A 21529-nucleotide genomic window follows, 5' to 3' on the forward strand; every position below is an offset into this window, starting at 1 on the left:
TGAAAGGTTTCCTAGAAAAGAGAAAAGATGCCTTCTATTATAGCATTATATGTATCTAGGGTTTACCTTCTAAGTAAATTTTCTCCAGGGGTAGAACATGCCTCTCAACAACGCATAAGTGGTTTATAAATAGAACATAATGGGGATCCCTGGATGGCTCAACAGTTTAGCACCTGCCTTTGGCCCAGGGTGTGACCCTGGAGTCCCAGAATCAAGTCCCGCGTCGGGATCCCTGCATGGAGCCTGCCTCTCTTTCTCTCTCTCTCTGTGTGTCTCTCATGACTAAATAAATAAAATCTTTAAAAAAAAGAAAACATAACATCAGAAAGAGGAAATTGGGGACGCCTGGCTGGCATAGTGGTTGAGCATCTGCCTTTGGCTCAGGTTGTAATTCCAGGGTCCTGGGGTCAAGTTCCGCATTGGGCTCCCTGCATGTAGCCTGCTTCTCCCTCTGCCTGGGTCTCTGTCTCTCTCTGGGTCTCTCATGAAGAAATAAAAAAAACTTCAAAAAAAAAGAAGAAGAAGAAGAAGAACGAGGAAATTGGCCAAGACTTTGTTTTATTCTAAGTGTTTCTGTTACTTTGATGATTAAGGGAAGATAGTTGAAGATTAGCAACATGTATAAGAGCCAAAGTATACACGGGATGTGCTATTCCATTTACTTTTGAGAATCCACTGAGCTGAGAACTGTATTACCAAATTTCAGATGAGAAAATGGGAAATATAAATAACTTAGCTAGAGTTGCACATCCAGTTGAATAATGAAAGCATGATTCAAATTAGATTCAAACTGACTCTAAACCACTGCTTAAAACTTACATGTGGGAACCAAAATATCAAATATTTTTGGTAGAACCCCTTCTCAATGGCACTTCTGGGTCCCTTAAGTGTTTATTAAATATATTTTTAGTGATGATTTTTGTTGCAAAAGACACAAACTACATTTTTATTAGCATGACATCAATTTCTGGATTTAGAGCAATGTCAGCCTAGGCAAACGTGACTACTATCCTGAAGCCTTTTACGATGTTTAAATTGCCAAGGTCTGTGAAAGAAGGACTCATAGTGGGTAAGAGAAGGACCATATTGGAATAGATGGCTTTGCAATGAGTTAAGAACAGTTCCATTTGCCTCAGTCTCTGCACCTCCCATGAGAAGCCACATCAGGACCTAGTTTTGCACTCAGTGAGCTCAGGTGGGGAACAGAAGCCCAGTGTGAACCTTAGGCTGGGACAAGGAACTTTGCATTTGGTCCTTTTCAGTAGATCGAGTGACCAGTTCATACCCTGAGGTGACTTCTTCCATTGATTCAGATAATTGCTTAGCAATCTGTCCTTAATACATTTCTAGGCAAAACAAACAAACAAAAACACCCACAGGCTTTGAAATCAATAATTTAATATGTAGATGTACATACACATATGTTCATATAAAGACTAAAATATACAGGTCTAGTTTGAATACAACTTAAACATTCCAGTAAGGAAGAGGACTGCACTGATTTTATTCCTGGATCTGGTTTCTTAGCCAAATCAGGGCCAAATAAAGCAATATGCTCTTGTTTATGTTAAGTGACATACATAATGTCTGCTTATGCTACCTTTTCAATGTATTTCATAAGAGAAAAAAAAAAGGTCCTAAGTTTCATCTTTTCTTTAAGTGACTACTCTACAGGGCACACAGTTCCATTTAAATTCAATTATGTCATGACCGGATACTCTGATAACCTGCTAAAACCAGCAGGCATAGTGTTATTAGTGAGCTAGAAAAAGAGAAAACCCCAGAGCAGCCGTCAGCCGTCTTTGTTCCTCTACAGTCGGCTCCTTCGTATCCCTGATAACAGTGACAGGAAAACTTCTCCTCCAACGCTTCCAGGTCCATATCAGATGCTTTTCCTTTCACAATAAATTCTCCATCCTTGGAGGCCTCTATGTGGTAACTTGCAGGGTTCAAGTGCAGGTAATCAGGAGCTTTCCATACCTTCCTTATGCATCTCCCATTACTCCTGCACAGGTGAAGGCTGCACACCTCAGCCGCTCTGGTCACATTGACTATGTAGTGTCCTAAGTCAGAACTCACATACTGCTTCACCTTTGTACAGTTGCCCTAGAAATGTAGAAACAAATGGGTTTTAGTGGGTTTTGGCACTAATAGGATTAGAGCATTTGGGCCCACGAGGCAGTTCTTTGGACCTGAGTGAAACCTAACATTTGGCTCCTGTTGTTGATCTCTTAGGCTCAGATGCTGCAACACAGGGAACCTGATCAGGAAAGCTGCAAGGAGGCACCTGGGTGGCTCAGTTATTGAGCATCTGCCTTCAGCCCAGGGTGTGACCCCAGAGTCCTGGGATGGAGTCCCACATCAGGCTTCCCACAGGGAGTCTGCTTCTCCCTCTGCCTATGTCTCTGCCTCTCTCTCATGAATAAATATAATCCTTCCAAGGGAAAAAGAAAAAAGAAAAAAGAAAGGAAGCAAGTCCAAGAGGCAGGAGATGGAGAATAGGTTACACTAGGGCTAAGCAACTGAACTTGTCAATGGGTCCCAGAGTCAGCATATGATGACCTTGCCTTCTTTCCATTTACATCTTTTTTTCTCCTTCTGGCCCCCCACATTAATGGAATGTGAAAAAAAGAACAAACCCAAATTAGAAATCATGCCAGAGTTGCTGTCCTCTGGCCACCTTTCAGGGTTGTGTAGGAACCTGAATTCTCATATTCTACCAGTTAATTGTTAAGTGGCAACCTGTAGCTTCCTAGATTTTCCTGTTAATTATGTTCAAATATCAACTGCCCTGGATTCTGGACATCTGTACACAATTGAAACACAGGAAAGCCTGGAAGGCTGACTGGGTCATTTTTTTGTGGTTCCGATTATGTGTTCTAAACAGAGGCCACCTGGTTTGTGCACTCAGCTTCCTGATGGAGCTCCTCTCTTGAGCCGCATGGGCTGGGGGAGGGAATGTCACACCTAGAGGGTCAGGAATTGATTCTCCCTACTTCTACCAAATTCTTATATTAGACAGAGGAAACTTTAACCTTATATTGTCACAGTTTCATGACAGATACCTTGACAGCAACAAATTGAGCCTGTGCAATCCTAAGAATAATGTCATATCATCATGAACTTGCAAAAAATTCAATTTAACAAAAAGTGTTGAGGATATGAGCATTACAATTCCAGGCAAACATATCGTATTATAGAGATATAAACAAACAGCATCTGGAAATACAGAAGAGGCTGTGACTAATGTGGATTGGGGAAAACTAGAAAGACTTATTAGGGTAAATAATATCTGAGCTGGGAGAAATTTGAAAAGAACTATATAGGTCTCATTTTAAATGCTATTAATTTTCAGCTAACTTCTCCATAAAGAAAAAATAGATTCAATGCAGAGATTAAAAAGTTACCATATGTTTCTTCTTCTTCTTCTCAAAATAGGATATGACACATTGTATGTAGTAGTTAAATGCAAGGGCTCCAGTCAAACTGTAGTTAATTTACCCTAGTTGGATTTCCTCTTTTGTTTCATTTATAAATAAATAACCCTACCGCATTAGGGTTATTATGACCAGTAAGTGAGCACATCCAAAACAAAAAGCAATTAGCACACAATCCCAGCACATAATAGTCTACAAATGTCAGTAATATGATTACTATCTTAACAAAAGTTAATAATACTATTGAGCTCCTTCTATGTATTAGGCACTGATTTGGACTTGAAGTCTAAAGCTGGTTTATTGTGGGAGTCATGAGAGCTCCGACTGGAGTTAGCTATAAAAGAAAAGAGCAAATACTTTAAATAATATTAACTATACCTTCAAGGTACTGCCTTACCTCAGATGAAGTTAAATTCATGTCTCCCCAGATAACAATGCCTGCAGCTCCCAAGGCAGCACTTTCTCCAATAGTACTGATTAGATCTTGCTAGATTGAAGACAATAGAGTTCATTATTCATTTGGCTATAAAACAGCATGCCAGGGATTAGGATTCGAGGTTGAGTTCAATATAATAGGATGATTCTTTAGTTCTCAGAGTAAAATAGATATTGAACAAACCAAGGCTCAAAGTTATACTCCATATTCACATGGAAGAGCATACTAAATATTTTTAAGGAAAAGCTTGAATTTTTCCAAACAGGATATTATTTTGATGACAGCCTAGAAATAGCCAACAGAAGCTGTTTAATCAAAGTCAACTAAGGCCACATGCACACAAACCAGCCATCCGTACATGACCCAGAAATTTTTCTTCTCCGAATGTGAAGAATACCTTGCATTCCTCTTAGCTAAATTCTCTTCCCTGTTTGCAACACTCCCCTGAGGACTTTGCCTCCACAGGGACCCGGAGGGGGTTTGTGTCATTTGGATCCCAGGACGAGGCAAAGCAATACAGTGTTAAGGCCCTGCAGGCTCTAATTTGGTCTAACCCCTTCTTAGGTGAGATAGGCTGGCTAGATGGGGCTAGAGCAGGGCATTTCCCTTGCAAGTGGGAGACCAGAGCCAACTGGAGTTGAGTATTTCCCTCCCCCTGCCCCCTTCACTTAGGCTCTGCTAAGTCCCCAGTAGGTTTGGCTCTGGTTAAATAGTTTCTCCTGAGGGCAGACCTTGTTAAGAAGAACAGAATGTTCTTGAGTATTCAAAACAGTTCTTTTTCTCTTGCCCCTTGCTAGATGCATAAGAAGATTTTTCTCTGATATTCATTGTGAGCACCTGATAAGCTTTTAGAGGGAAAACTCACAAAAGTACATACCCACCCATGATTGAGTCCCCTGGAGTTTTTATTTCTCAGACTTGTCCTCACTGAGTCTCTAGCAACTCATCAATTGTAATTCAGATTTCCCTACTCTGGCAGTGGTTCCCACAGAGATTTCTGATCTAGTAAGTTGTGATTCTCTGTATTCACCTGTCTGCCTCTCAAATTTTGAGGGCAGGAATTTGTCTTGTGTCCTCATGAATCTAAAAATAGTTGATTTTTCTTTTTTCTTTTTTTTATGAAGCTTTGATTTTTCAGTCTGTTTAGTTTTTCACTTGTTAGGATGGAGTGGCAATGTCCAGGCTTCTTACCATGCTGAATCAGAAACTCTATATTACATATATTTTTGTAGCGTCTCAAATTTTCTCATTTGATTTTCATAATATTACAGCTAGGTAGGTAGGGCAGGTAATAGTGCCTCATTGTATATCTTAAGACACTGAGGTACTGAGGTCTGGATAGGTGAGGAAATTTGCTACTTACTGTTAAATCATTTTTGTAATCCTAACTATATGTGTTTGTATATACTTGTGCAAACACACACATACACGACTACTCTAAAGTGCAGATATCAGGGTGCTGGCTGGCTCAGCCAGTGAAACATATGACTCTTGATTTCAGGTTTGTTAAGTTCGAGCCCCACATTGGGTATAGAGATTACTTAAAAATAAAAATATCTTAAAAATAAAGTGCAGCTATCTTGGGGAAGATTAGAAATGGAAGCCATTATTTGTCATTTATGATTTGGTGTAAATGAATATCAGGTTTCAAAAATTTTGTGGGCATATTTTTACAGAGGGTATAGTAAAATGGTGGCTGAACTGATGGTTTGAAATATTTGGAAATACCTTCCCATTCAGAAAGTTTTCAGAATGTTACAGAATGATTCCTGGGCCTGTCAAAGAGAGCTGCTTCTTCTTCTCTTTTTTTTTTTTTTTTAATATTTTTTATTTATTAGAGATACAGAGAGAGAAGCAGGCTCCATGCTGGGAGCCTGACACGGGACTCGATCCCAGGTCTGCAGGATCACACCCTGGGCTGACGGTGGCGCTAAACGGCTAAGCCACCAGGGCTGCCTGAGAGCTGTTTCTTAATGAGACCCTAACCTTTGTTCCTTATTTCCTTAGAACAGAAACATTTCTGAGGTTATAGCTACTCAAGGAAGCTTATCTAGGTTTATAGAATGTGCACAATGTACCAGTAGTCTAATCTTTCAATATGAACACTTCATCCTTTAAAGTTTATTTCTTTCAAAAGTAAATGTATTATCATCAAAGATAGAAACTTGTTTAAGCCAAATATAAAATGTAAAGAAGTTTCATAGAAGGAAGTAGTATTTAACTTTCAGTTCCAGGGTCAAGCAGTTCTAGAGAACTTTTTAAACCTCCTGGGTAGTATTGATTTCCTATCATTATTAATCATTTGTTGCTGACTTTTCTGGAAGTACAAATATCAGTTCACAATAAAGACTTTTTTTCTTACTGACCTCATCAATGGTGTCCAAGGCTTAGCATTTACCAAATCCCGATACATCTGTGCCTTTTCTTCCTCTGAGGATTAAGCTGTACTCCCTATATGCTCCATAGATACCTACTGGTCATACTAACATCCTCATCTGGATGTTTCCTGAGCCTTCTCCCTTGGGTGCCTCACAGTCAGAACATCTTTATATTTTAAGACACACTGATGAATTGAAACTTGTAATGGTGGAGAAGGAAGAAATGTGATAAGCCCATAGTATCCAATAATATCTTAAAATACCACTATACCATCCATGTGAAAGCCTGAACAAGTCTCAACTCTTCTTAACATAGTAAGTTTACACATAATTATCCAAGTCTAACCACTAGAGTGTCATCTGCTTTTAAGTTTTTATTTCTATTTTTTTTTTATTGATTTATGATAGTCATACAGAGAGAGAGAGAGAGAGAGAGAGGCAGAGACACAGGCAGAGGGAGAAGCAGGCTCCATGCACCGGGAGCCTGACGTGGGATTCGATCCCGGGTCTCCAGGATCGCGCCCTGGGCCAAAGGCAGGCGCCAAACCGCTGCGCCACCCAGGGATCCCTAAGTTTTTATTTCTAGAAGTTTCCATCTGAGTGAGTAGAGTAGCAAGGGGAGAAGAAGGGAGAGATAATTGGGCCAAAAGTTCATCTATTTTAAAAGTTACGCTTGTGGTTTATGGGAGGTCTTTGGATACAATAGTAAAATAAATAGACTAAAACTTGTATTTGTAAGTTTTAACCTAGGATTGCAAAATCATGGACTGGTGATGAATTTATGATTGAATTTAAAAACTTGCACCATTCTTACCCACTTTCCATTAGCTATGGTCATAGAGTCAAGAATAAACCAGATGGCTAAATCTATAGATCCACCTACTTTTTGCAGATTTGTAATGCCCCTATGCCTTTTAAAAAAAATTTTTTTTTAATTTTTAAGAACTATTTAATTGTGGTAAAAAGACATAAAATTTACTACCTTCACCATTTCTAAGTGTATAGTTCAGTAGTGTTACATGTGTTCACATTGTTGTGCCTCTCTTGTACCTTTTATCAAAACCGGTATTAAATAACATTAATAACATTAAAACATTAAAAACATTAAAAAGAAAATATTTTCCTCTTGATATTAGATGGTGAGGCCAGAAGCAAGAACACTTCCAATTACACTTTCACATGTGTGAGCAAACTACTCCATTTTAAAATCCCCTCTCTGACTTTCCAGCTGGTCCACCACAACCTGCTCCCAATAAAGGCCAATCATGAGGGAGCACCATCAATTGGGGAGGAAAGTGGGGAGGAGTTGTTCTTATTGCCTTCTAACCTTCCTTCCATACCATGTTCCTTAAAAGAATGATAAATAATTAAGATTCAGTTGGCATAAATAAAGAGTCTAAGTGGATGGTAGTTAAAGGAACAATTACGCTCTTAGGAAAGAGCATAATTGGGAATTCTTCAAAGAAGAGAATTAACAAAGAAATGTCTGTTTTAGGGGTATCTTGGTGGCTCAGTAGGCTAAGCATCAGCCTCTGGCTAAGGTCATGACATCAGGGTTCTGCAATCAACCCTGTATGGGGTTCCCTGCTCAGCAGGAGTCTGCTTCTCCCTCTCCTTCTGCACCTCTCCCTGCTTGTGCTCTCTGTCTCTCAAATAAATAGATAAATAGATAGATAAAATAAATTTTTGAAGAAAAAAAAAAAGTCTCTTTTAAGAACAGGATGGAAATCTCCCCATCTTTGCAAGGGATGTCTTACCTTAGAAAGAAAAAATAAGGGCTCATTTCTGTAGCCTAGCCTTGTGTAGACAAATATAGGCAGAGCATAATCATGGGATGTCATGGTGGAGATCCTCAGGGATTCATGCACTCGAAATCGCGAGAAGCGCAAAATGTTTTCATTGTCTTCAAGAGATTTTCTGACACCAATAGAAGGATATAAAGCAGCACTACTATTCCAGAGCCAAGAGAGCTCATTGTTTCTCAAAACTTCCTCTTCTGGGCATGACCCAGTATAATTTGGGGCATAAACATTATAATTGTGGCAATCAGGATATAAATAATAACCCCAGAGGCCCTTTGGTCTACTCTTAATTCCCAATTCGATGGTTTCCTTCATGAAAGCTTTTGCACTTTCTTCAAAGGTTGCTTTGGCTAAATATTCAATATCAGTAGCTGATACATTCTCTTGCATGTCAGAAATCAGCTTTCTTGACTTCTGTCTGTAGACATCTTTTGTGTTCCAGTTACGGGCCCACTGAGGTCGCCAGTATTCCCAGTCTATAACAGCCAGTCCATTGAAATCTTCAGCAGGGATGTAATAATTAATATCTTGGTCAGCTTTTTCTAGATGCACTTGCAAACTTATGTTCTGGGGGAGACCCCCATTAATGGGAACCCCCTGTGATGTATACCATGGATAGTATCCCAATCTGTTGACATAAAATATAGTGATATTTTGCCCCCTGGCCTTGGCCAGTGGGCTTCCAATAACCTGAAACATTTTCAAATTTAATCCTATATTGTATTTTATCAAACACTGATCCGTTGGGGCATTCCAAGCAGCTATAAAAGGTTTCCTTTGATAAATTGGAAGCCGGGCAGGTTTTAGAGAGGAGATAGACTTCAGAATGAAGAATATGAGCAGCCATGATGTGAGATGTATTGGTTGAACAACACAAAGCCTTAATTGTCCATCAGATAATACTTTCATAAGATAAAATCTTATCTTCTGCATTAATGTACTGTGGAAGACCTGTAGGGAGATGTAATTTTCTATTAGTGATAATTTGGAGGAAAAAATTTCAAATACTGGATGGATATTATTATTATTGGTATATATTTCTATTTTAAAGTGCTTTTTCTTTAAAGGTTTGAAAGAGGACTATACATAAATTGAGATATAGAAGCAAGGGTAGAATAGAAGCTTGCTTCTATTCAGAGGCAAGCAGTGCAATTTAATAAATATTCATGGAACTGGGATGCCTGGGTGGCTCAGTGATTGAGCGTATGCCTTCAGCTCAGGTAGTGATCCTGGGTTTCTGGAATCGAGTCCCATATCAGGCTCCCAGCTTCTCCCTCTGTCTATGTTCTCTGTCTCTCTGTGTCTCTCATGAATAAATTTTAAAAATCTAAAAAAAAAAAAAAAGAAAAACACTCACAGAACTTCATGCCCTATGTCCAGAATATAAAATGAACAAGATGTGGTCCTTACCCTCAAAAAAAGCTCACGATTGAATAAAAATGTAGAATTATATCAACTATCATTCTGGAAAACTCATCAAATTCTGGGCACCAAGATTAAATACTTTATCAAATAGTCATCTCATTTAATCTTATAATAACTTTTTATTGTTTCATTAAGTAAGCGCAAACGTCCAGATGCTTACATAGGCTCCCTTGCAGCTAGGGTACCCATATGTGTTAGTGGCCAAGATCCATCCTACTCTAGACCTTGTGTGTGTGTGTGTGTGTGTGTGTGTGTGTGTGTGCCTTTCTTCCTACCCTAGACTTTGAATTGACATCTTAAGAACCAAAGAACCTGAAAGGTGGTGGTGCCAGAAATTCCCATGTCCAGGAGTGGCAGCTCCTGTTGGGGCATCCAGAACCACATATCCATGGTGTTGGTGTTAAGTGGCAACATTGTCCTCCTGGGACAGCACTTTTTGGCTCAAATCAGTGAGATTTTGTTTTGATTGGTTACAACTAGAAACTTCGACTGACATAGGTTTTTTTTCCATGGAATCTGTGGCTTTTGAGTATCAGCAAAGCTGCAAGCGCTGCATGTTGTATGTAATCAACATTTTTCACCACTAGATGTCACCAGCTAAACTGTATAACATTTTTTAGGTCTAGAACACGGAGGTAAAACCAAAATTTAAAATACTTTACGAAAAAATAAATAAATAAAATAATTTATGAAAACTAGAAAATCTGAACAGACCAATTACTAAAATAATATGAAAAGCTTTATTCAAAGACATTTAAGGAGTACTAAGTAAATGGATAGATACAAAAATATCAGTTTTCAAGTGCTATGGAGGTAGATATTTTCTTCATCCATAAATTGAATAGATATCTGTATTCCTCCATAGCACAAAGATGGGTAAGATTACCTCGCTTATCAACATATATGTTATACTGAAGGTATAAATTATGATTTGAAAAGAATGGTATTTTCTTTTTAAAAGATTTTATTTATTTGACACAGAGAGAGAGAGAACACAAGCAGGGGGATGCACAGAGGGAGAGGGAGAAGTAGGCTCCCCACTGAGCAGGGAGCCTGATGCCGGGTGATCCCAGGACCCCGGGATCACTACCTGAGCAGAAGGCAGATGTTTAACCAGCTTCACCACCCACGCGCCCCAGGAGAATGGTATTTTAAAGGGAATATAATTTTATGAATACGATAAGAATCATGGTCCTTAAAAGTGTTCCTTATCTTTGATTTTTTTTATAGTCTGCCTCAAGATAAGAAAAATGGATTTATCTGCACATGTGTTCATCAATAGGGGAGAAAAAGCTTTTGCTAAAGTTAAAATTCACTTTATGTTAGAGAAGGCTATATATGTATATATAAAAATCTAACCTATCAGAACACTTTCTGCTTTGAGTTTTATTCAAAACATTGCTTTCCACTGATTACTGTTTTCCCTTTGGTCAACCCCCTCATTACTGCCTCAGAAATCCTCGCCCATTCATTACAAAGTTACCAAGCGATTCTCTCCTCCTTATTCCCCAGATTCTGGTGGATGGATGGGAGGTGCACTTTCCATGGCAGGTGGTAGGCAGAACTCCTTTTTTTTGTTTAAGATTTTATTTATTTATTCATGAGAGACACAGAGAGAAAGGCAGAGACACAGGCAGAGAAAGAAGCAAGCTGCTGGCAGGGAGCCCCATGCGGGCTCGATCCCAGGACCCCAGGATCACGACCTGAGCTGAAGGCGGTGCTAAACCACTGAGCCACCCAGGTGTCCCTAGAACTCCTAATAAAATGTGCAGCTTTACACAACAAATACAAGCAAAAAAAAAAAAAGGGCAATTCAGTGCCTGCGTCACCTGTTTGGTCTCAGCTTTCTGCTTCCTGCGCGTGCAGGACAGGGTGCTGGTGCACCTTCTGTCATTCACCTAATTAAACACAGCTCGCTGAGAGGAGATCCCTTCACTCGGCACCTGTCAGCAAGTTTTGGGGTCCCCTGCCTGCACTGTGCAATCATTGGCTGGCTGCTTCTCCCACCCTCCTTTCTGCATCAGGGAACCTCCCCATGCCTGCCCTTCCGAACGTGCCCTTGGCCTCAGGACCGCTGTGAACCACTCAAATCCTCACCGCCCAGCTCCACCTGTCTCTTGTCTGCGCAGTTACACTGAACCAGGAGTCACCAGTAGCAACACCCTTCTTTGCTTCCTTACAATCATCCTGGGAAGGTTTGCTTCTTTAAGCAAATCTAATTGGTGGAATTTTAGGAAGCGTTGGGGGCAAGATATCGGAGGTGGGGATAAGTGAGGAGTTTCACTTGGACGTCACCCCTAGATTTTATCACCTAGTTTTCTCTTTGTGGGAATAGGGTTTGTTCTGGGAACATATACGAAGGACTAGTTCCCTTCCTTCACCATGGAAAGTTCTGTGAAGGTATTTTGAAAGCCCCTGAACAAATGACTCCCAGCAAAGTCTCACAATCCTGAAAACCCGAGAGGAAAGGGAGGTAGCTTTCTCCTCAAACCCCTCCCGCAGTAGAAAGAAGAGCCACCATGAGGAAGGCTTAGCTGAAACTGCTCTGACTTGTTTAGCCCACTAGTGGGGAATGTGACAAAGATAACAGAAAAGGGGGGACTGCCTTACATTGAGCAGGCCTCAGTCCTCACCCCACTCCGACGTGGAGGATGGTGAAAAAGGGGGGTCCCCTGTGAGACAGGCCCGACATGTGGACATACAAGAGTCTGCAGAGAACAGAGAAGTTTCTATCCTCTCCTTACACCTATTTCTCCAGTCACTCCTTCCCCACAAGTGTGTAGCTGCTTGTGATACATTTAAGGGGGAAAAACAAAAGCAACATCCAGATTTCAGAAGCTGGAGGCACTTAGAGCCATGCCGTGTTATTCTCCTGTCAGACTAACAATTTCACAGAATACCAACCTCAAACAAGTTTGATCTCAGGCTGTGACAAAATGAAACAAAGCAAGGCCACGTTTTCATTTTGCCCAAGCACAGATAAAAACAAGGTCAGGGGATCCCTGGGTGGCGCAGCGGTTTGGCGCCTGCCTTTGGCCCAGGGCGCGATCCTGGAGACCCGGGATCGAATCCCACGTCGGGCTCCCGGTGCATGGAGCCTGCTTCTCCCTCTGCCTGTGTCTCTGCCTCTCTCTCTCTCTCTATCATAAATAAATAAAAATTTTAAAAAAATTATAAAACAAGGTCAGCGTGCCCCCCATACGATATCGAACATCCCTCTCTCTTGCTGAATGAACAACTGCTGTTCTTTACCCAATTATAGATATGCTCCGGCTTTTTGACAGCATCCAATGGACCAAACATCCATTTTCTTAGACCCTCTGCCGGATGACCCAACTAAAACTGAAGTTCTATTCCCAGGCTCTTGCTGATACCCTCTTACTGAGAAACCTCACAGTTCCTCATGCTGCGCATTTTCCCTTGCTGTAACATGTAATAAACCCAACTCATTCAACTGTGGGTGTGGTCCAGGTAGTCTTCGGGGCATTGACACCTGTGTGAAGGCAGTAGTTAGTGTTCAAGAAATATTTATTGAGCACCTATATACCAGGCTTCCCACGGTAAGTACTAGGAATACAATAGTGAACAAAGCAAACAAAAAACCCTGCCCTCTAAGGTTTAAACCTTTTCAGGGGAGACAAATGATAAACATGATGAGTACATAAAAAATGAGTACATTGGAAAGTTGTAATGGAAAAAAAAAAAAGCAGGGATTCATTGTAGATGGGAAGGCCTCACTGATCTACAAGAGAAAAGAAGTAAGCCTGAAGGATGTCTGAGAAAGCATGGGAGGCACGTAGGTGCAAAGGCCCTGAGGCAGGAGGATGCCTGCCATGTTTGTAGAACTTCAAAGAAACTGGTGGCCAGGTAAAAGAGAGAAGTAAGTGTGAGGGTCTTGTAGAGCTTTGCTGGGACTCTGGCTTTCCTTCTAAGTGAGATGGGAAAGAATTAGAAGGTTTTGAGAGAAGAATGACCTGGTCTGAATTGGGTTTAACTGGATTCCTCTGGCTGCTGTGTTAGGCAAGCCCAGAAGGGAAAGAGCACAAAAGAGAAGCAGCAGGAAGCCCAACAGGAGGCTCTTGCAATAATCCAGGATAGAGATGAGAGTGCTGCAACCCAGATATTCAGAATTTTACAGTATTTGTATCAATCACCAGAAGAGAAATATAATAATATTATAAATCTATAAATTAATCCTGCTAGTTTTGTTTTAATTTTGACTGCAACTCTAAATTCTAAATAGATGGAAGACTCTGGGAAGGCTTCTAAACATATACATACCCACACCCATCTCAATGTATTGGTAGGAGGAATTAATTTTCCAGATCTACAACTCTTGTTTCTTTTTTTCATGATATTGAGATTTTGTTATCAAAACTTTAAGATGCCAAGTGTCTGCCCCTAAATCAGTAAGATTTATTTATTTATTTTTTAAATTTATTCAGAGAGAGAGAGAGAGGCAGAGACACAGGCAGAGGGAGAAGCAGGCCCCACACTGGGAGCCTGACACGGGACTCAATCCTGAGACTCCAGGATCGCGCCCTGGGCCAAAGGCAGGCGCCAAACCGCTGGGTCACCCAGGGATCCCCCCCCAATCAGTAAGATTTAAAAGAGTATCCTGAAGGTCATGATCCCTAAGCGGGGATCCCAGTGAACCCCATTTTGGGGAGAAATTTAAAAATGCAGTGTTTTATTTCCAAGCCTTTCAGGAAAGGTTTGACCAAAGTGAAATTTTGTTGCTAGTAATACAAATATATGCATAAATATTTATCAGAATGGAAGATATAGGGACGCCGGGGTGGCTCAGCGGTTGGGCTCAGGTCATGATCCCAGAATCCAGGATCGAGTCCCACATCAGGCTTCCTGTGAGGAACCTGCTTCTCCCTCTGCCTGTGTCTCTGCCTCTCTCTGTGTCTCTCATGAATAAATAAATAAATCTTAAAAAAAAAAAAAAAAAGAATGGAAGATACAGCAGAACCACTTAGTTCAAAGCTGTACCCTCAGCTCTGTAGAGCTAATTGCTGACCTGCTTTCTAATAAAATCTCATTAAAGCAAAACCAATAATAGGCATCTATTCTTTCCTTTAAAGGATGTTACTGCCTTAGTCATTGTCAATTGACTTAGATTGTCAATCAGTGTCTTCTCCTAATGATTAAGTTCTTCTCTCATCAGTATTGTGAAATATCAATACTGTGAAAGCTGGATGTTCCAGCAGAAGAAAAAAATATACTGTAATGGATAGAAGTTTCTCACTTAAGTTTTCCCCATACATTTATCTTAAAAACTTGGTGCCAATATCTTATAAACTTGGTTTATAATAGAATCCACTATGTGATAATGTCTCTTTAAGTCCCCAAATTCATCATTATGTACTCATTTTATTACAACTCTATTTCATGCCTTTATCAAAGAGCACGATATCCCTCCATCAGAACAAATTTTAAAACTCCTGGATTATCTTGATTGTATGAAACTGCTTCCCTGCCAGTCTTCCTAAAATATAAGCTTAAATTCTGTTAAGTACATAAAAACGACTATTTCAGTGTCACTCGTGCTAATGGAAAATTCACCCTTCGGGGGGGAAGGCCATATTTTTTATGAAGCAAGAACAATTTCTGTTTTGAGAAATGTGATCTGAAAGAGAATGTAATTGTCCTTATGCAAGAGTATATACTTAGTCTTTGTCAAAAAGTTATTACTTTCCTTTAGGACTTGAAATTTCTTGCAGCCAAGATCAACAGCTTTCTTGGAAAAGCACACAAAGTCTTAGGACCACATTTTGAATAAAATGTTCTCTCTGTCAACCTGTTTTTAACTAAGCTCCTTAAAATAACATTAGGTTGATTTGAATCTTCAGCTTTCTAATTAAAGTTTTTGAACTGTAAAGCAATCTAATGGTTTGTGAAATGTTAACTTAAGTCCTTTCTGTGTCCATAGTCAAGATGATATTTGAAAACACCTCCTTCCTCCCAAGATATGAGCCAAGCCACTGACTGGAAGAGCTGGGTGGCAGACCAGACAGGGTACACAGGAACTGGGAGCGGAGGCCCAACCTCAGGCCTGAGGACCTGAGCCATATTTACACAGGAGAGTTTGATCTGCGTTCTCCAGATACTAGATGGGAATGTCAGGGTACAGGGCTGGAGTGGAAGGACAGGCACACGAGAGGCCAGAGGTTGTAGCCAGATCACAAAATTTTGATTTAATTTAATGGCGTAATTTCATATTCTGAGTCCTGACAGCAATACCTTGGGGGAAATTAGGGTTGGCCTGGCTTTCCAGCTGGCACCCATCTCTCTGTACGGCATACATATTTCAGCCAGGTAAAAATCTGAGCAAGGTGAAATATGCAGGCATAGACTCCAAACTGTTTGTAATGAGGAAAGAGTAAAGAACTATGATGTATTCCCGATGGAAACAGATAACTGGAAATTTCTGTCTGAATTACAAATGCATAAAACTTTTTACTTAGAAATTCTGCTTCTATGTTATTCATAGTAGCATTGCCTATAATTATTAAGTTGAGAACAGATGGCCATTATTAAGGAAGTGGTTAAACTGTGGATTTCCACATAATGGAATACTATGCAATTATAGCAAAAGATGAAGTTGCTTCTACATATTGATATGGATATTCATGATACCATAATTATTCTTTAAGGTATATTTTGTTTTATATACATATCCGTACACATATTTAACATTTTTAAAAAGCGAGATGTGTATAGAATGCCGCCATTATTTTTCTGAGAAAGGAATGTGTTTATATTTATTTGTGCATGCATATGCATGTAATTTGAGTACTAAGGAATGCATCTGGAGGCACACTCAAGAATTATGTTGCTTGCCTCTAGGAAGGATAGCTGGTGGTAGAGGGAAAGAGTAGGTGAAATTTCTTTGAGCGGCAACTTCTGTTGGGATTTTGTCCTATGTTAATGTACCAGTTATTCAAAACCATTGTTTGAATTAAAAAACTAGTAAAGTTCTCTTGAAACAAACAAAAAAGGAAGATACAAATTGATTCTGACTTTAAGGAATCAGGCTTGCCTTCCTAAAAAGGTAACATCTGAGTTGGCTTTTATTACAAAGATTATTTCTTTATAAAGTTATTTGAGAAAATGCTATGATCTGCTGAAATCTGGCAAGAAATGCCCTTTTCAGGAAATAAGAAAGCCCCCTCCTCCTTTTTTTTTTTTTTTTTTTTTTGTAGTGGAAGTGAATACCATCATCCAGTTTTAAGTTACCACTCTATTCTGACATGTGGCTAATTACAGTTTGGTTAATTATCTATAGTAATGAAAAACTAATGGGGTTAATGGTTTAGGAGATGCTCAGTAGAAACACAGAAGATAGGCTTGAAGAAAATGATTAGTATTATTACGCACCACAAAATGTGGTACACAACATGAGTTTGTTACTTATTACAAGTAGAAAAATATGCTGTAGAGTAATAGGCCTTGTCTGATTGTAAACAATGCAAAATTCTAGTTAGAACAATAAAAGTGCCTGGAGAAATTGAATATGAAAAAGATGCTTTGGTTCTCCTTACTTCCTTGACTATGTATTAGTTTCAATTATTTATCTAGCATAATTTTAAATTAAAACTCAGGTAGCTGCATTTTACCTATTCAACTTCAGATCATTTTTCCTTGAATTTTCCTAAGCACTTCAATTCCATTATATTTTATCCAATTAGACTTTTTTGACAAAGCTTAAATTCTGACAGTTTTTTAATTCTTCAGATGTTCACGGCATTATTTTTTATTTCTTTTTATTCTTCCTCACACTTTCCTGTAATAAATCCTTTCTCAACTCTTACTGCTTTTAAAAAATTCTGCTCAGCTATCCTTTTGTGTTATTTTACAAGACAAAATAAGGAAATTTCAGTGTAATATAACAGAAGCCAGTATGTAGCAGAGTTTAAAATCTTAGACTCCATGGGCAGCATGGGTGGCTCAGAGGTTTAGCGCTGCCTTCAGCCCAGGGCCTTATCTTGGAGTCCTGGGATCGAGTACCGCATTGGGCTCCCTGCATGGAGCCTGCTTCTCCCTCTGCCTGTGTCTCTGCCTCTCTCTCTCTCGCTCTCTCTCTCTCTATCTCTCATGAATAAATAAATAAAATCTTTAAAAAAAAAAAAAAAGAAAGATAAAAACTTAGACTCCAGGGCTAGTTACCATCCAACACACTAGAAAAAGTTTCATGGTCTTACCTATTTAATTTTAATTTTTATTGTTTCTAATAGCCTTTCCTGTGTGTCACAATACTGTCTTTTGGGGGGAGTAGTGATGATAAGTAATGATAGCATTTTATAAATCCAAACACAATATAGATGTCTATTCTCTGCCAATGAGCTGAAGTCTTGGCTGTTGAAAATTAAAATTTCATTTTAATCTTTAAAATGTATGAATATGGGATAGAATATTGCCCATCACCCTTCCCCATGCCTCGCTGCAACTCTAGCCCTCTTGCTGGCATTTTCACACAGGACAGATTTTCTATTCAATATGCCTATCTCTCTGAATTGGATTGCTCTCGGACATATCATCACTATGGTCTAATCTTCTGGTATTCAACTGAATTACACCTGAGTTTGCAGTGCCCTTTGGCATTGCAACTAATGTTTCCTACCTGAAATATCTCCATCAACTGTTGCTAAACTTTATGATAAACTGTCAAGCTCATCAAAATTAAGTTATCTGAAAAGATTGTGGCATATAATAAAAATAAGAGCCGGTGAAGTCATGTTCACCTGTATTTTTTTCACTCTTTAGGTTTGGATCTTGTATAAGGAGCTACAGAGCTATCTCATAGCTCCTTCTAAGGCTAGGGCTTTCACTCCAGGTACACCTGCTGGATGAATGATGCGCTCTTGATTGCAACTGACCCTGCCAGTTAGGCTAATTTCCATCAAGTTTGAATAATAAATAATACGTATTGTTGTGCAACCAAGTGGATTATGCTTTGTTTCTTAATAAAATAATTATAAACTGTTGAAACACCAAAGATAGTATATAACTAATCAACAATTTGCATATATTTTAAACAGATCATTAGAGAACGTGTTCTCTACTTTGGTTGCCCATTCATAAGAGATGAGAACTCTGTTACATTTGGAGATTAATAAAGAAAGCTGAGTTTCTGCAGTCATGAAAGTTAACAATAACTTTCAATAACAAAACAATAGCAAACAATAACAAAAAGTTAACTGAGTTTCGCAGTCATGCAAGTTAACAATAAATATGGCATAAGTACTTTTTCATACACAGACTTTAATTTTTAAAAAATAAGGCTATTTACTCAAGGCCATAATTGCATGCAATCTAATTATGCAAACCATATACCTTGAAAATATTAGGAAATAGATTTTAATTTCCAAATGTAACCTTGAGAGGGTCTCCTATGAATGGGGAACTGCAGAAATGTTCCACTTGCAGGTTCTGGGTTAGACTAAGGATGCAGCAAGGTTGTTCTGGAATGCCTATGACGGAGGCAGAGCAGTGCCAGCCTAGAATAAGAGCCAATTCTGGAGCCATCCAGTAGAATATGTCTAAGATATAGTGCTCCTTGAAGAGTAGGATTTTTCAAATATACTTGATAAGAGGGAAAATGGAATTCATTCATTTGGACCTATAATGAACACTAGACCGGTGCTCAGGTGAAAGGCTTTGTTCTGTCAAAAAGACAACTGGAAACTGTTCCTGTTAGAAATTCACAGCATTTACACTTCTATTATACATAGAAAAAGTCAAGGAATGTGCTAAAACCAAGGACACTAATATTTCAACAAACAAGTAATTATAGATGATGATGTAAGTATAAATATAACTCTACTGAACTTGATAAAGATTTTTCCAACAAAGAAGCTTATTGCTAAGACAATATGGTATACATTATAATTCTCAAAAAAAATCATAAAGAATATGAAACCTGAATCTTTGCACATGAATTTTTTATAACTTATTTTCTAGTTTTTCTTAACTTTCTCCATTTAACACCATTTCAATTCTTTGCTTGGGACTCCACTTAAATGTTAAGAATCTGTGAATACTTCAGCAAGATATCTTTCCTCCGTCATCAAACTGAATTTACAAACAAGGCTGAAATAAATCATGTAACTAAACTTTCTTAGCTATCACTACAATGTGAGTAGCTACCTGTAAGATAAGTACCTCAATTAACAATGGTTCTAGACTTAAGTTAATTATTCAGGAACTGGCAAAGGTTTTAGAGACACCAATTTTATTGCCTACATTACCTTATTCAACTCATAATTTTTCAAATCTTTCACCTTACCTTTGATATATGTAGCCACTGAAGTAGACAACTTTTTTTCCCCATCATTAGGAGATTTCTTGACTTTAAGATTTCCTGTCTCTGGATCAAATGGTTTAAGATTTATCTTCTTTTATCATTTTGGCATTTGTTCTTTCTTTTCTGGAAATCTAAATCTACTTATCTATGTATATATCTTCTTCCCAATTACTGAGAGATTTTCTTATTTGAAGTGCTGTTGATTGTCATCTCTAAGTATTCATCCCATTATTAGTATTTGAAAACAAAACTTAAAACCCATTTGTGTAACCAAAAAAAAAAAAAAAATCCATTTTTTGAACCCTTTTAAATGCCATATATTTCCTAAAAACTGAATTTCCTTTTCTAAATAACAGTCTTCTAATATTGCCCATCATGGTAGTTATGATAATAACTATGGAACATATCTTTAAAAATATCCTTCATTAAAAATTGAGCAAAAATAAAATCGATTTTATCCAATCAAGAAATGCACTTATGTTCTAAAGAAAATATTTAGGTATATAAAGTTAGCTTGAGGAATTCCTCACAGCTATGTTATTAAAAATATTTTAAAAATAGTGTCTCTTCTGTGGCTTATTTACAGTTAGTTTTCTAATCTACTTCAGGGAATACATTCTGATATTATGAAAAGGTAAGTTATTAGGTTATAATAACCCAACATACTGCAAAAAGCTACTTTTCAAAGAAATTGTGCATGTAGAAGAGAAATAAGTCTTTAATAAGAATCATTTTCAAATATAAATTTACAACAAATAAAAAACTAACTGAAATTTAACTTAAACTATCAGTGACAGATATATTTTGTAGAGTGCTAGGTTCATAAAAGCAAGCTCACATTTTGAAAAGTAAAGTATATAAGAAGTAAATAAGTTAGTCCAGAAAAGAAATTGGGGTATTCCAAGGAACAAAGTAAGTTTCCTTCTAACTCCCCTAAGAGAGCATATTTCTAAAAATAGTCCTTAAATTTTTCCCAACAGGATAGAAAGTATATTTTACCTTTCTTTTGTTCTCCTGCTGGCTCTTTAGTCACCTGATGCCAGGCAGAGATTGAGTGGCAAAGGATGCCCTGTGGTGGTTCAGAGAAACATGTCATTACAAGGGTGACTCAGTCCTCCAAGTTAAACTGGAGGCTTGCATTAAATCTCTTTAAAACCAAACTCAGACTCTCTTGAAAGCATATTGGTAGAAGTGACAATTGCTTTCTGAAAACACCCAACTTAAATTCACTGACTTAAGAAAGAAAGAAAACTTTGATTGAGACTTTAGTTGGAAAATAGAGAGGTAAAGAAAACTATATTTAAAAGATTTCCAGATTAAAGAGAAAAAAGGAGGTCAAATCTATGTGTACTACAATATATATTATTTAAAAAATAGATTCTAATGAGCTGTCTTAACCCTTAACAAGGCATTAGCCATCATCCTGAGTAAATATAACATTAATTTACTAGAACTAAGCACATGTGTTTACTGCATCATTTTCAGCATATGCCCTTAGAAAAGAATATAATATAAACCTGAAACAAGAAGTGGTGAGATGATCCAAAGACTGAAAACATGAAATTGAATCAGAAATTTAAATTTTAAAAAAAAATTTAATTGCAGAGGTATGAACTATTCCTTCCTTTGGAGAGAGAAATCCTAAGTGCAGAGATAAGAGATCCCAAAGATGAAGTATGTTCAGGACTCATTATCAGAGCAATCAATTAAATATTTCTTCTGGTGTAGCAGAGCCAGTC

General features: G+C 38.3%; 1 protein-coding gene across 1 annotated transcript; it reads right to left on the minus strand.

Moving 5' to 3' along the window:
• Positions 1 to 1381: 1381 nt before the first annotated feature.
• On the minus strand, positions 1382 to 21237 carry HYAL4 (hyaluronidase 4). The gene is made up of 4 exons (XM_025471523.3): positions 20790 to 21237; positions 8009 to 9004; positions 3835 to 3924; positions 1382 to 2106 (listed from the first exon to the last, which is right to left on the minus strand). Exons 2-4 carry the CDS (start codon positions 8984 to 8986, stop codon positions 1705 to 1707), a joined length of 1470 nt encoding a protein of 489 aa, XP_025327308.3. The 5' UTR covers positions 8987 to 9004; positions 20790 to 21237; the 3' UTR covers positions 1382 to 1704.
• Between the last annotated feature and the right edge of the window lie 292 nt (positions 21238 to 21529).

Source organism: Canis lupus, chromosome 14, assembly GCF_003254725.2.
Source record: "Canis lupus dingo isolate Sandy chromosome 14, ASM325472v2, whole genome shotgun sequence".
In the NCBI taxonomy this organism is placed as follows: domain Eukaryota; kingdom Metazoa; phylum Chordata; class Mammalia; order Carnivora; family Canidae; genus Canis; species Canis lupus.

Excerpts from the sequence above, each read along its gene's own strand:
- HYAL4 (XM_025471523.3), bottom strand. The coding sequence starts at position 8,986 with ATGCAGAAGATAAGATTTTATCTTATGAAAGTATTATCTGATGGACAA. Across the intron at positions 3,925-8,008 it reads CCTTATTTTTTCTTTCTAAG|CAAGATCTAATCAGTACTAT; the intron begins GTAAGACATCCC and ends TCTTCAATCTAG. Across the intron at positions 2,107-3,834 it reads TGAATTTAACTTCATCTGAG|GGCAACTGTACAAAGGTGAA; the intron begins GTAAGGCAGTAC and ends CTACATTTCTAG.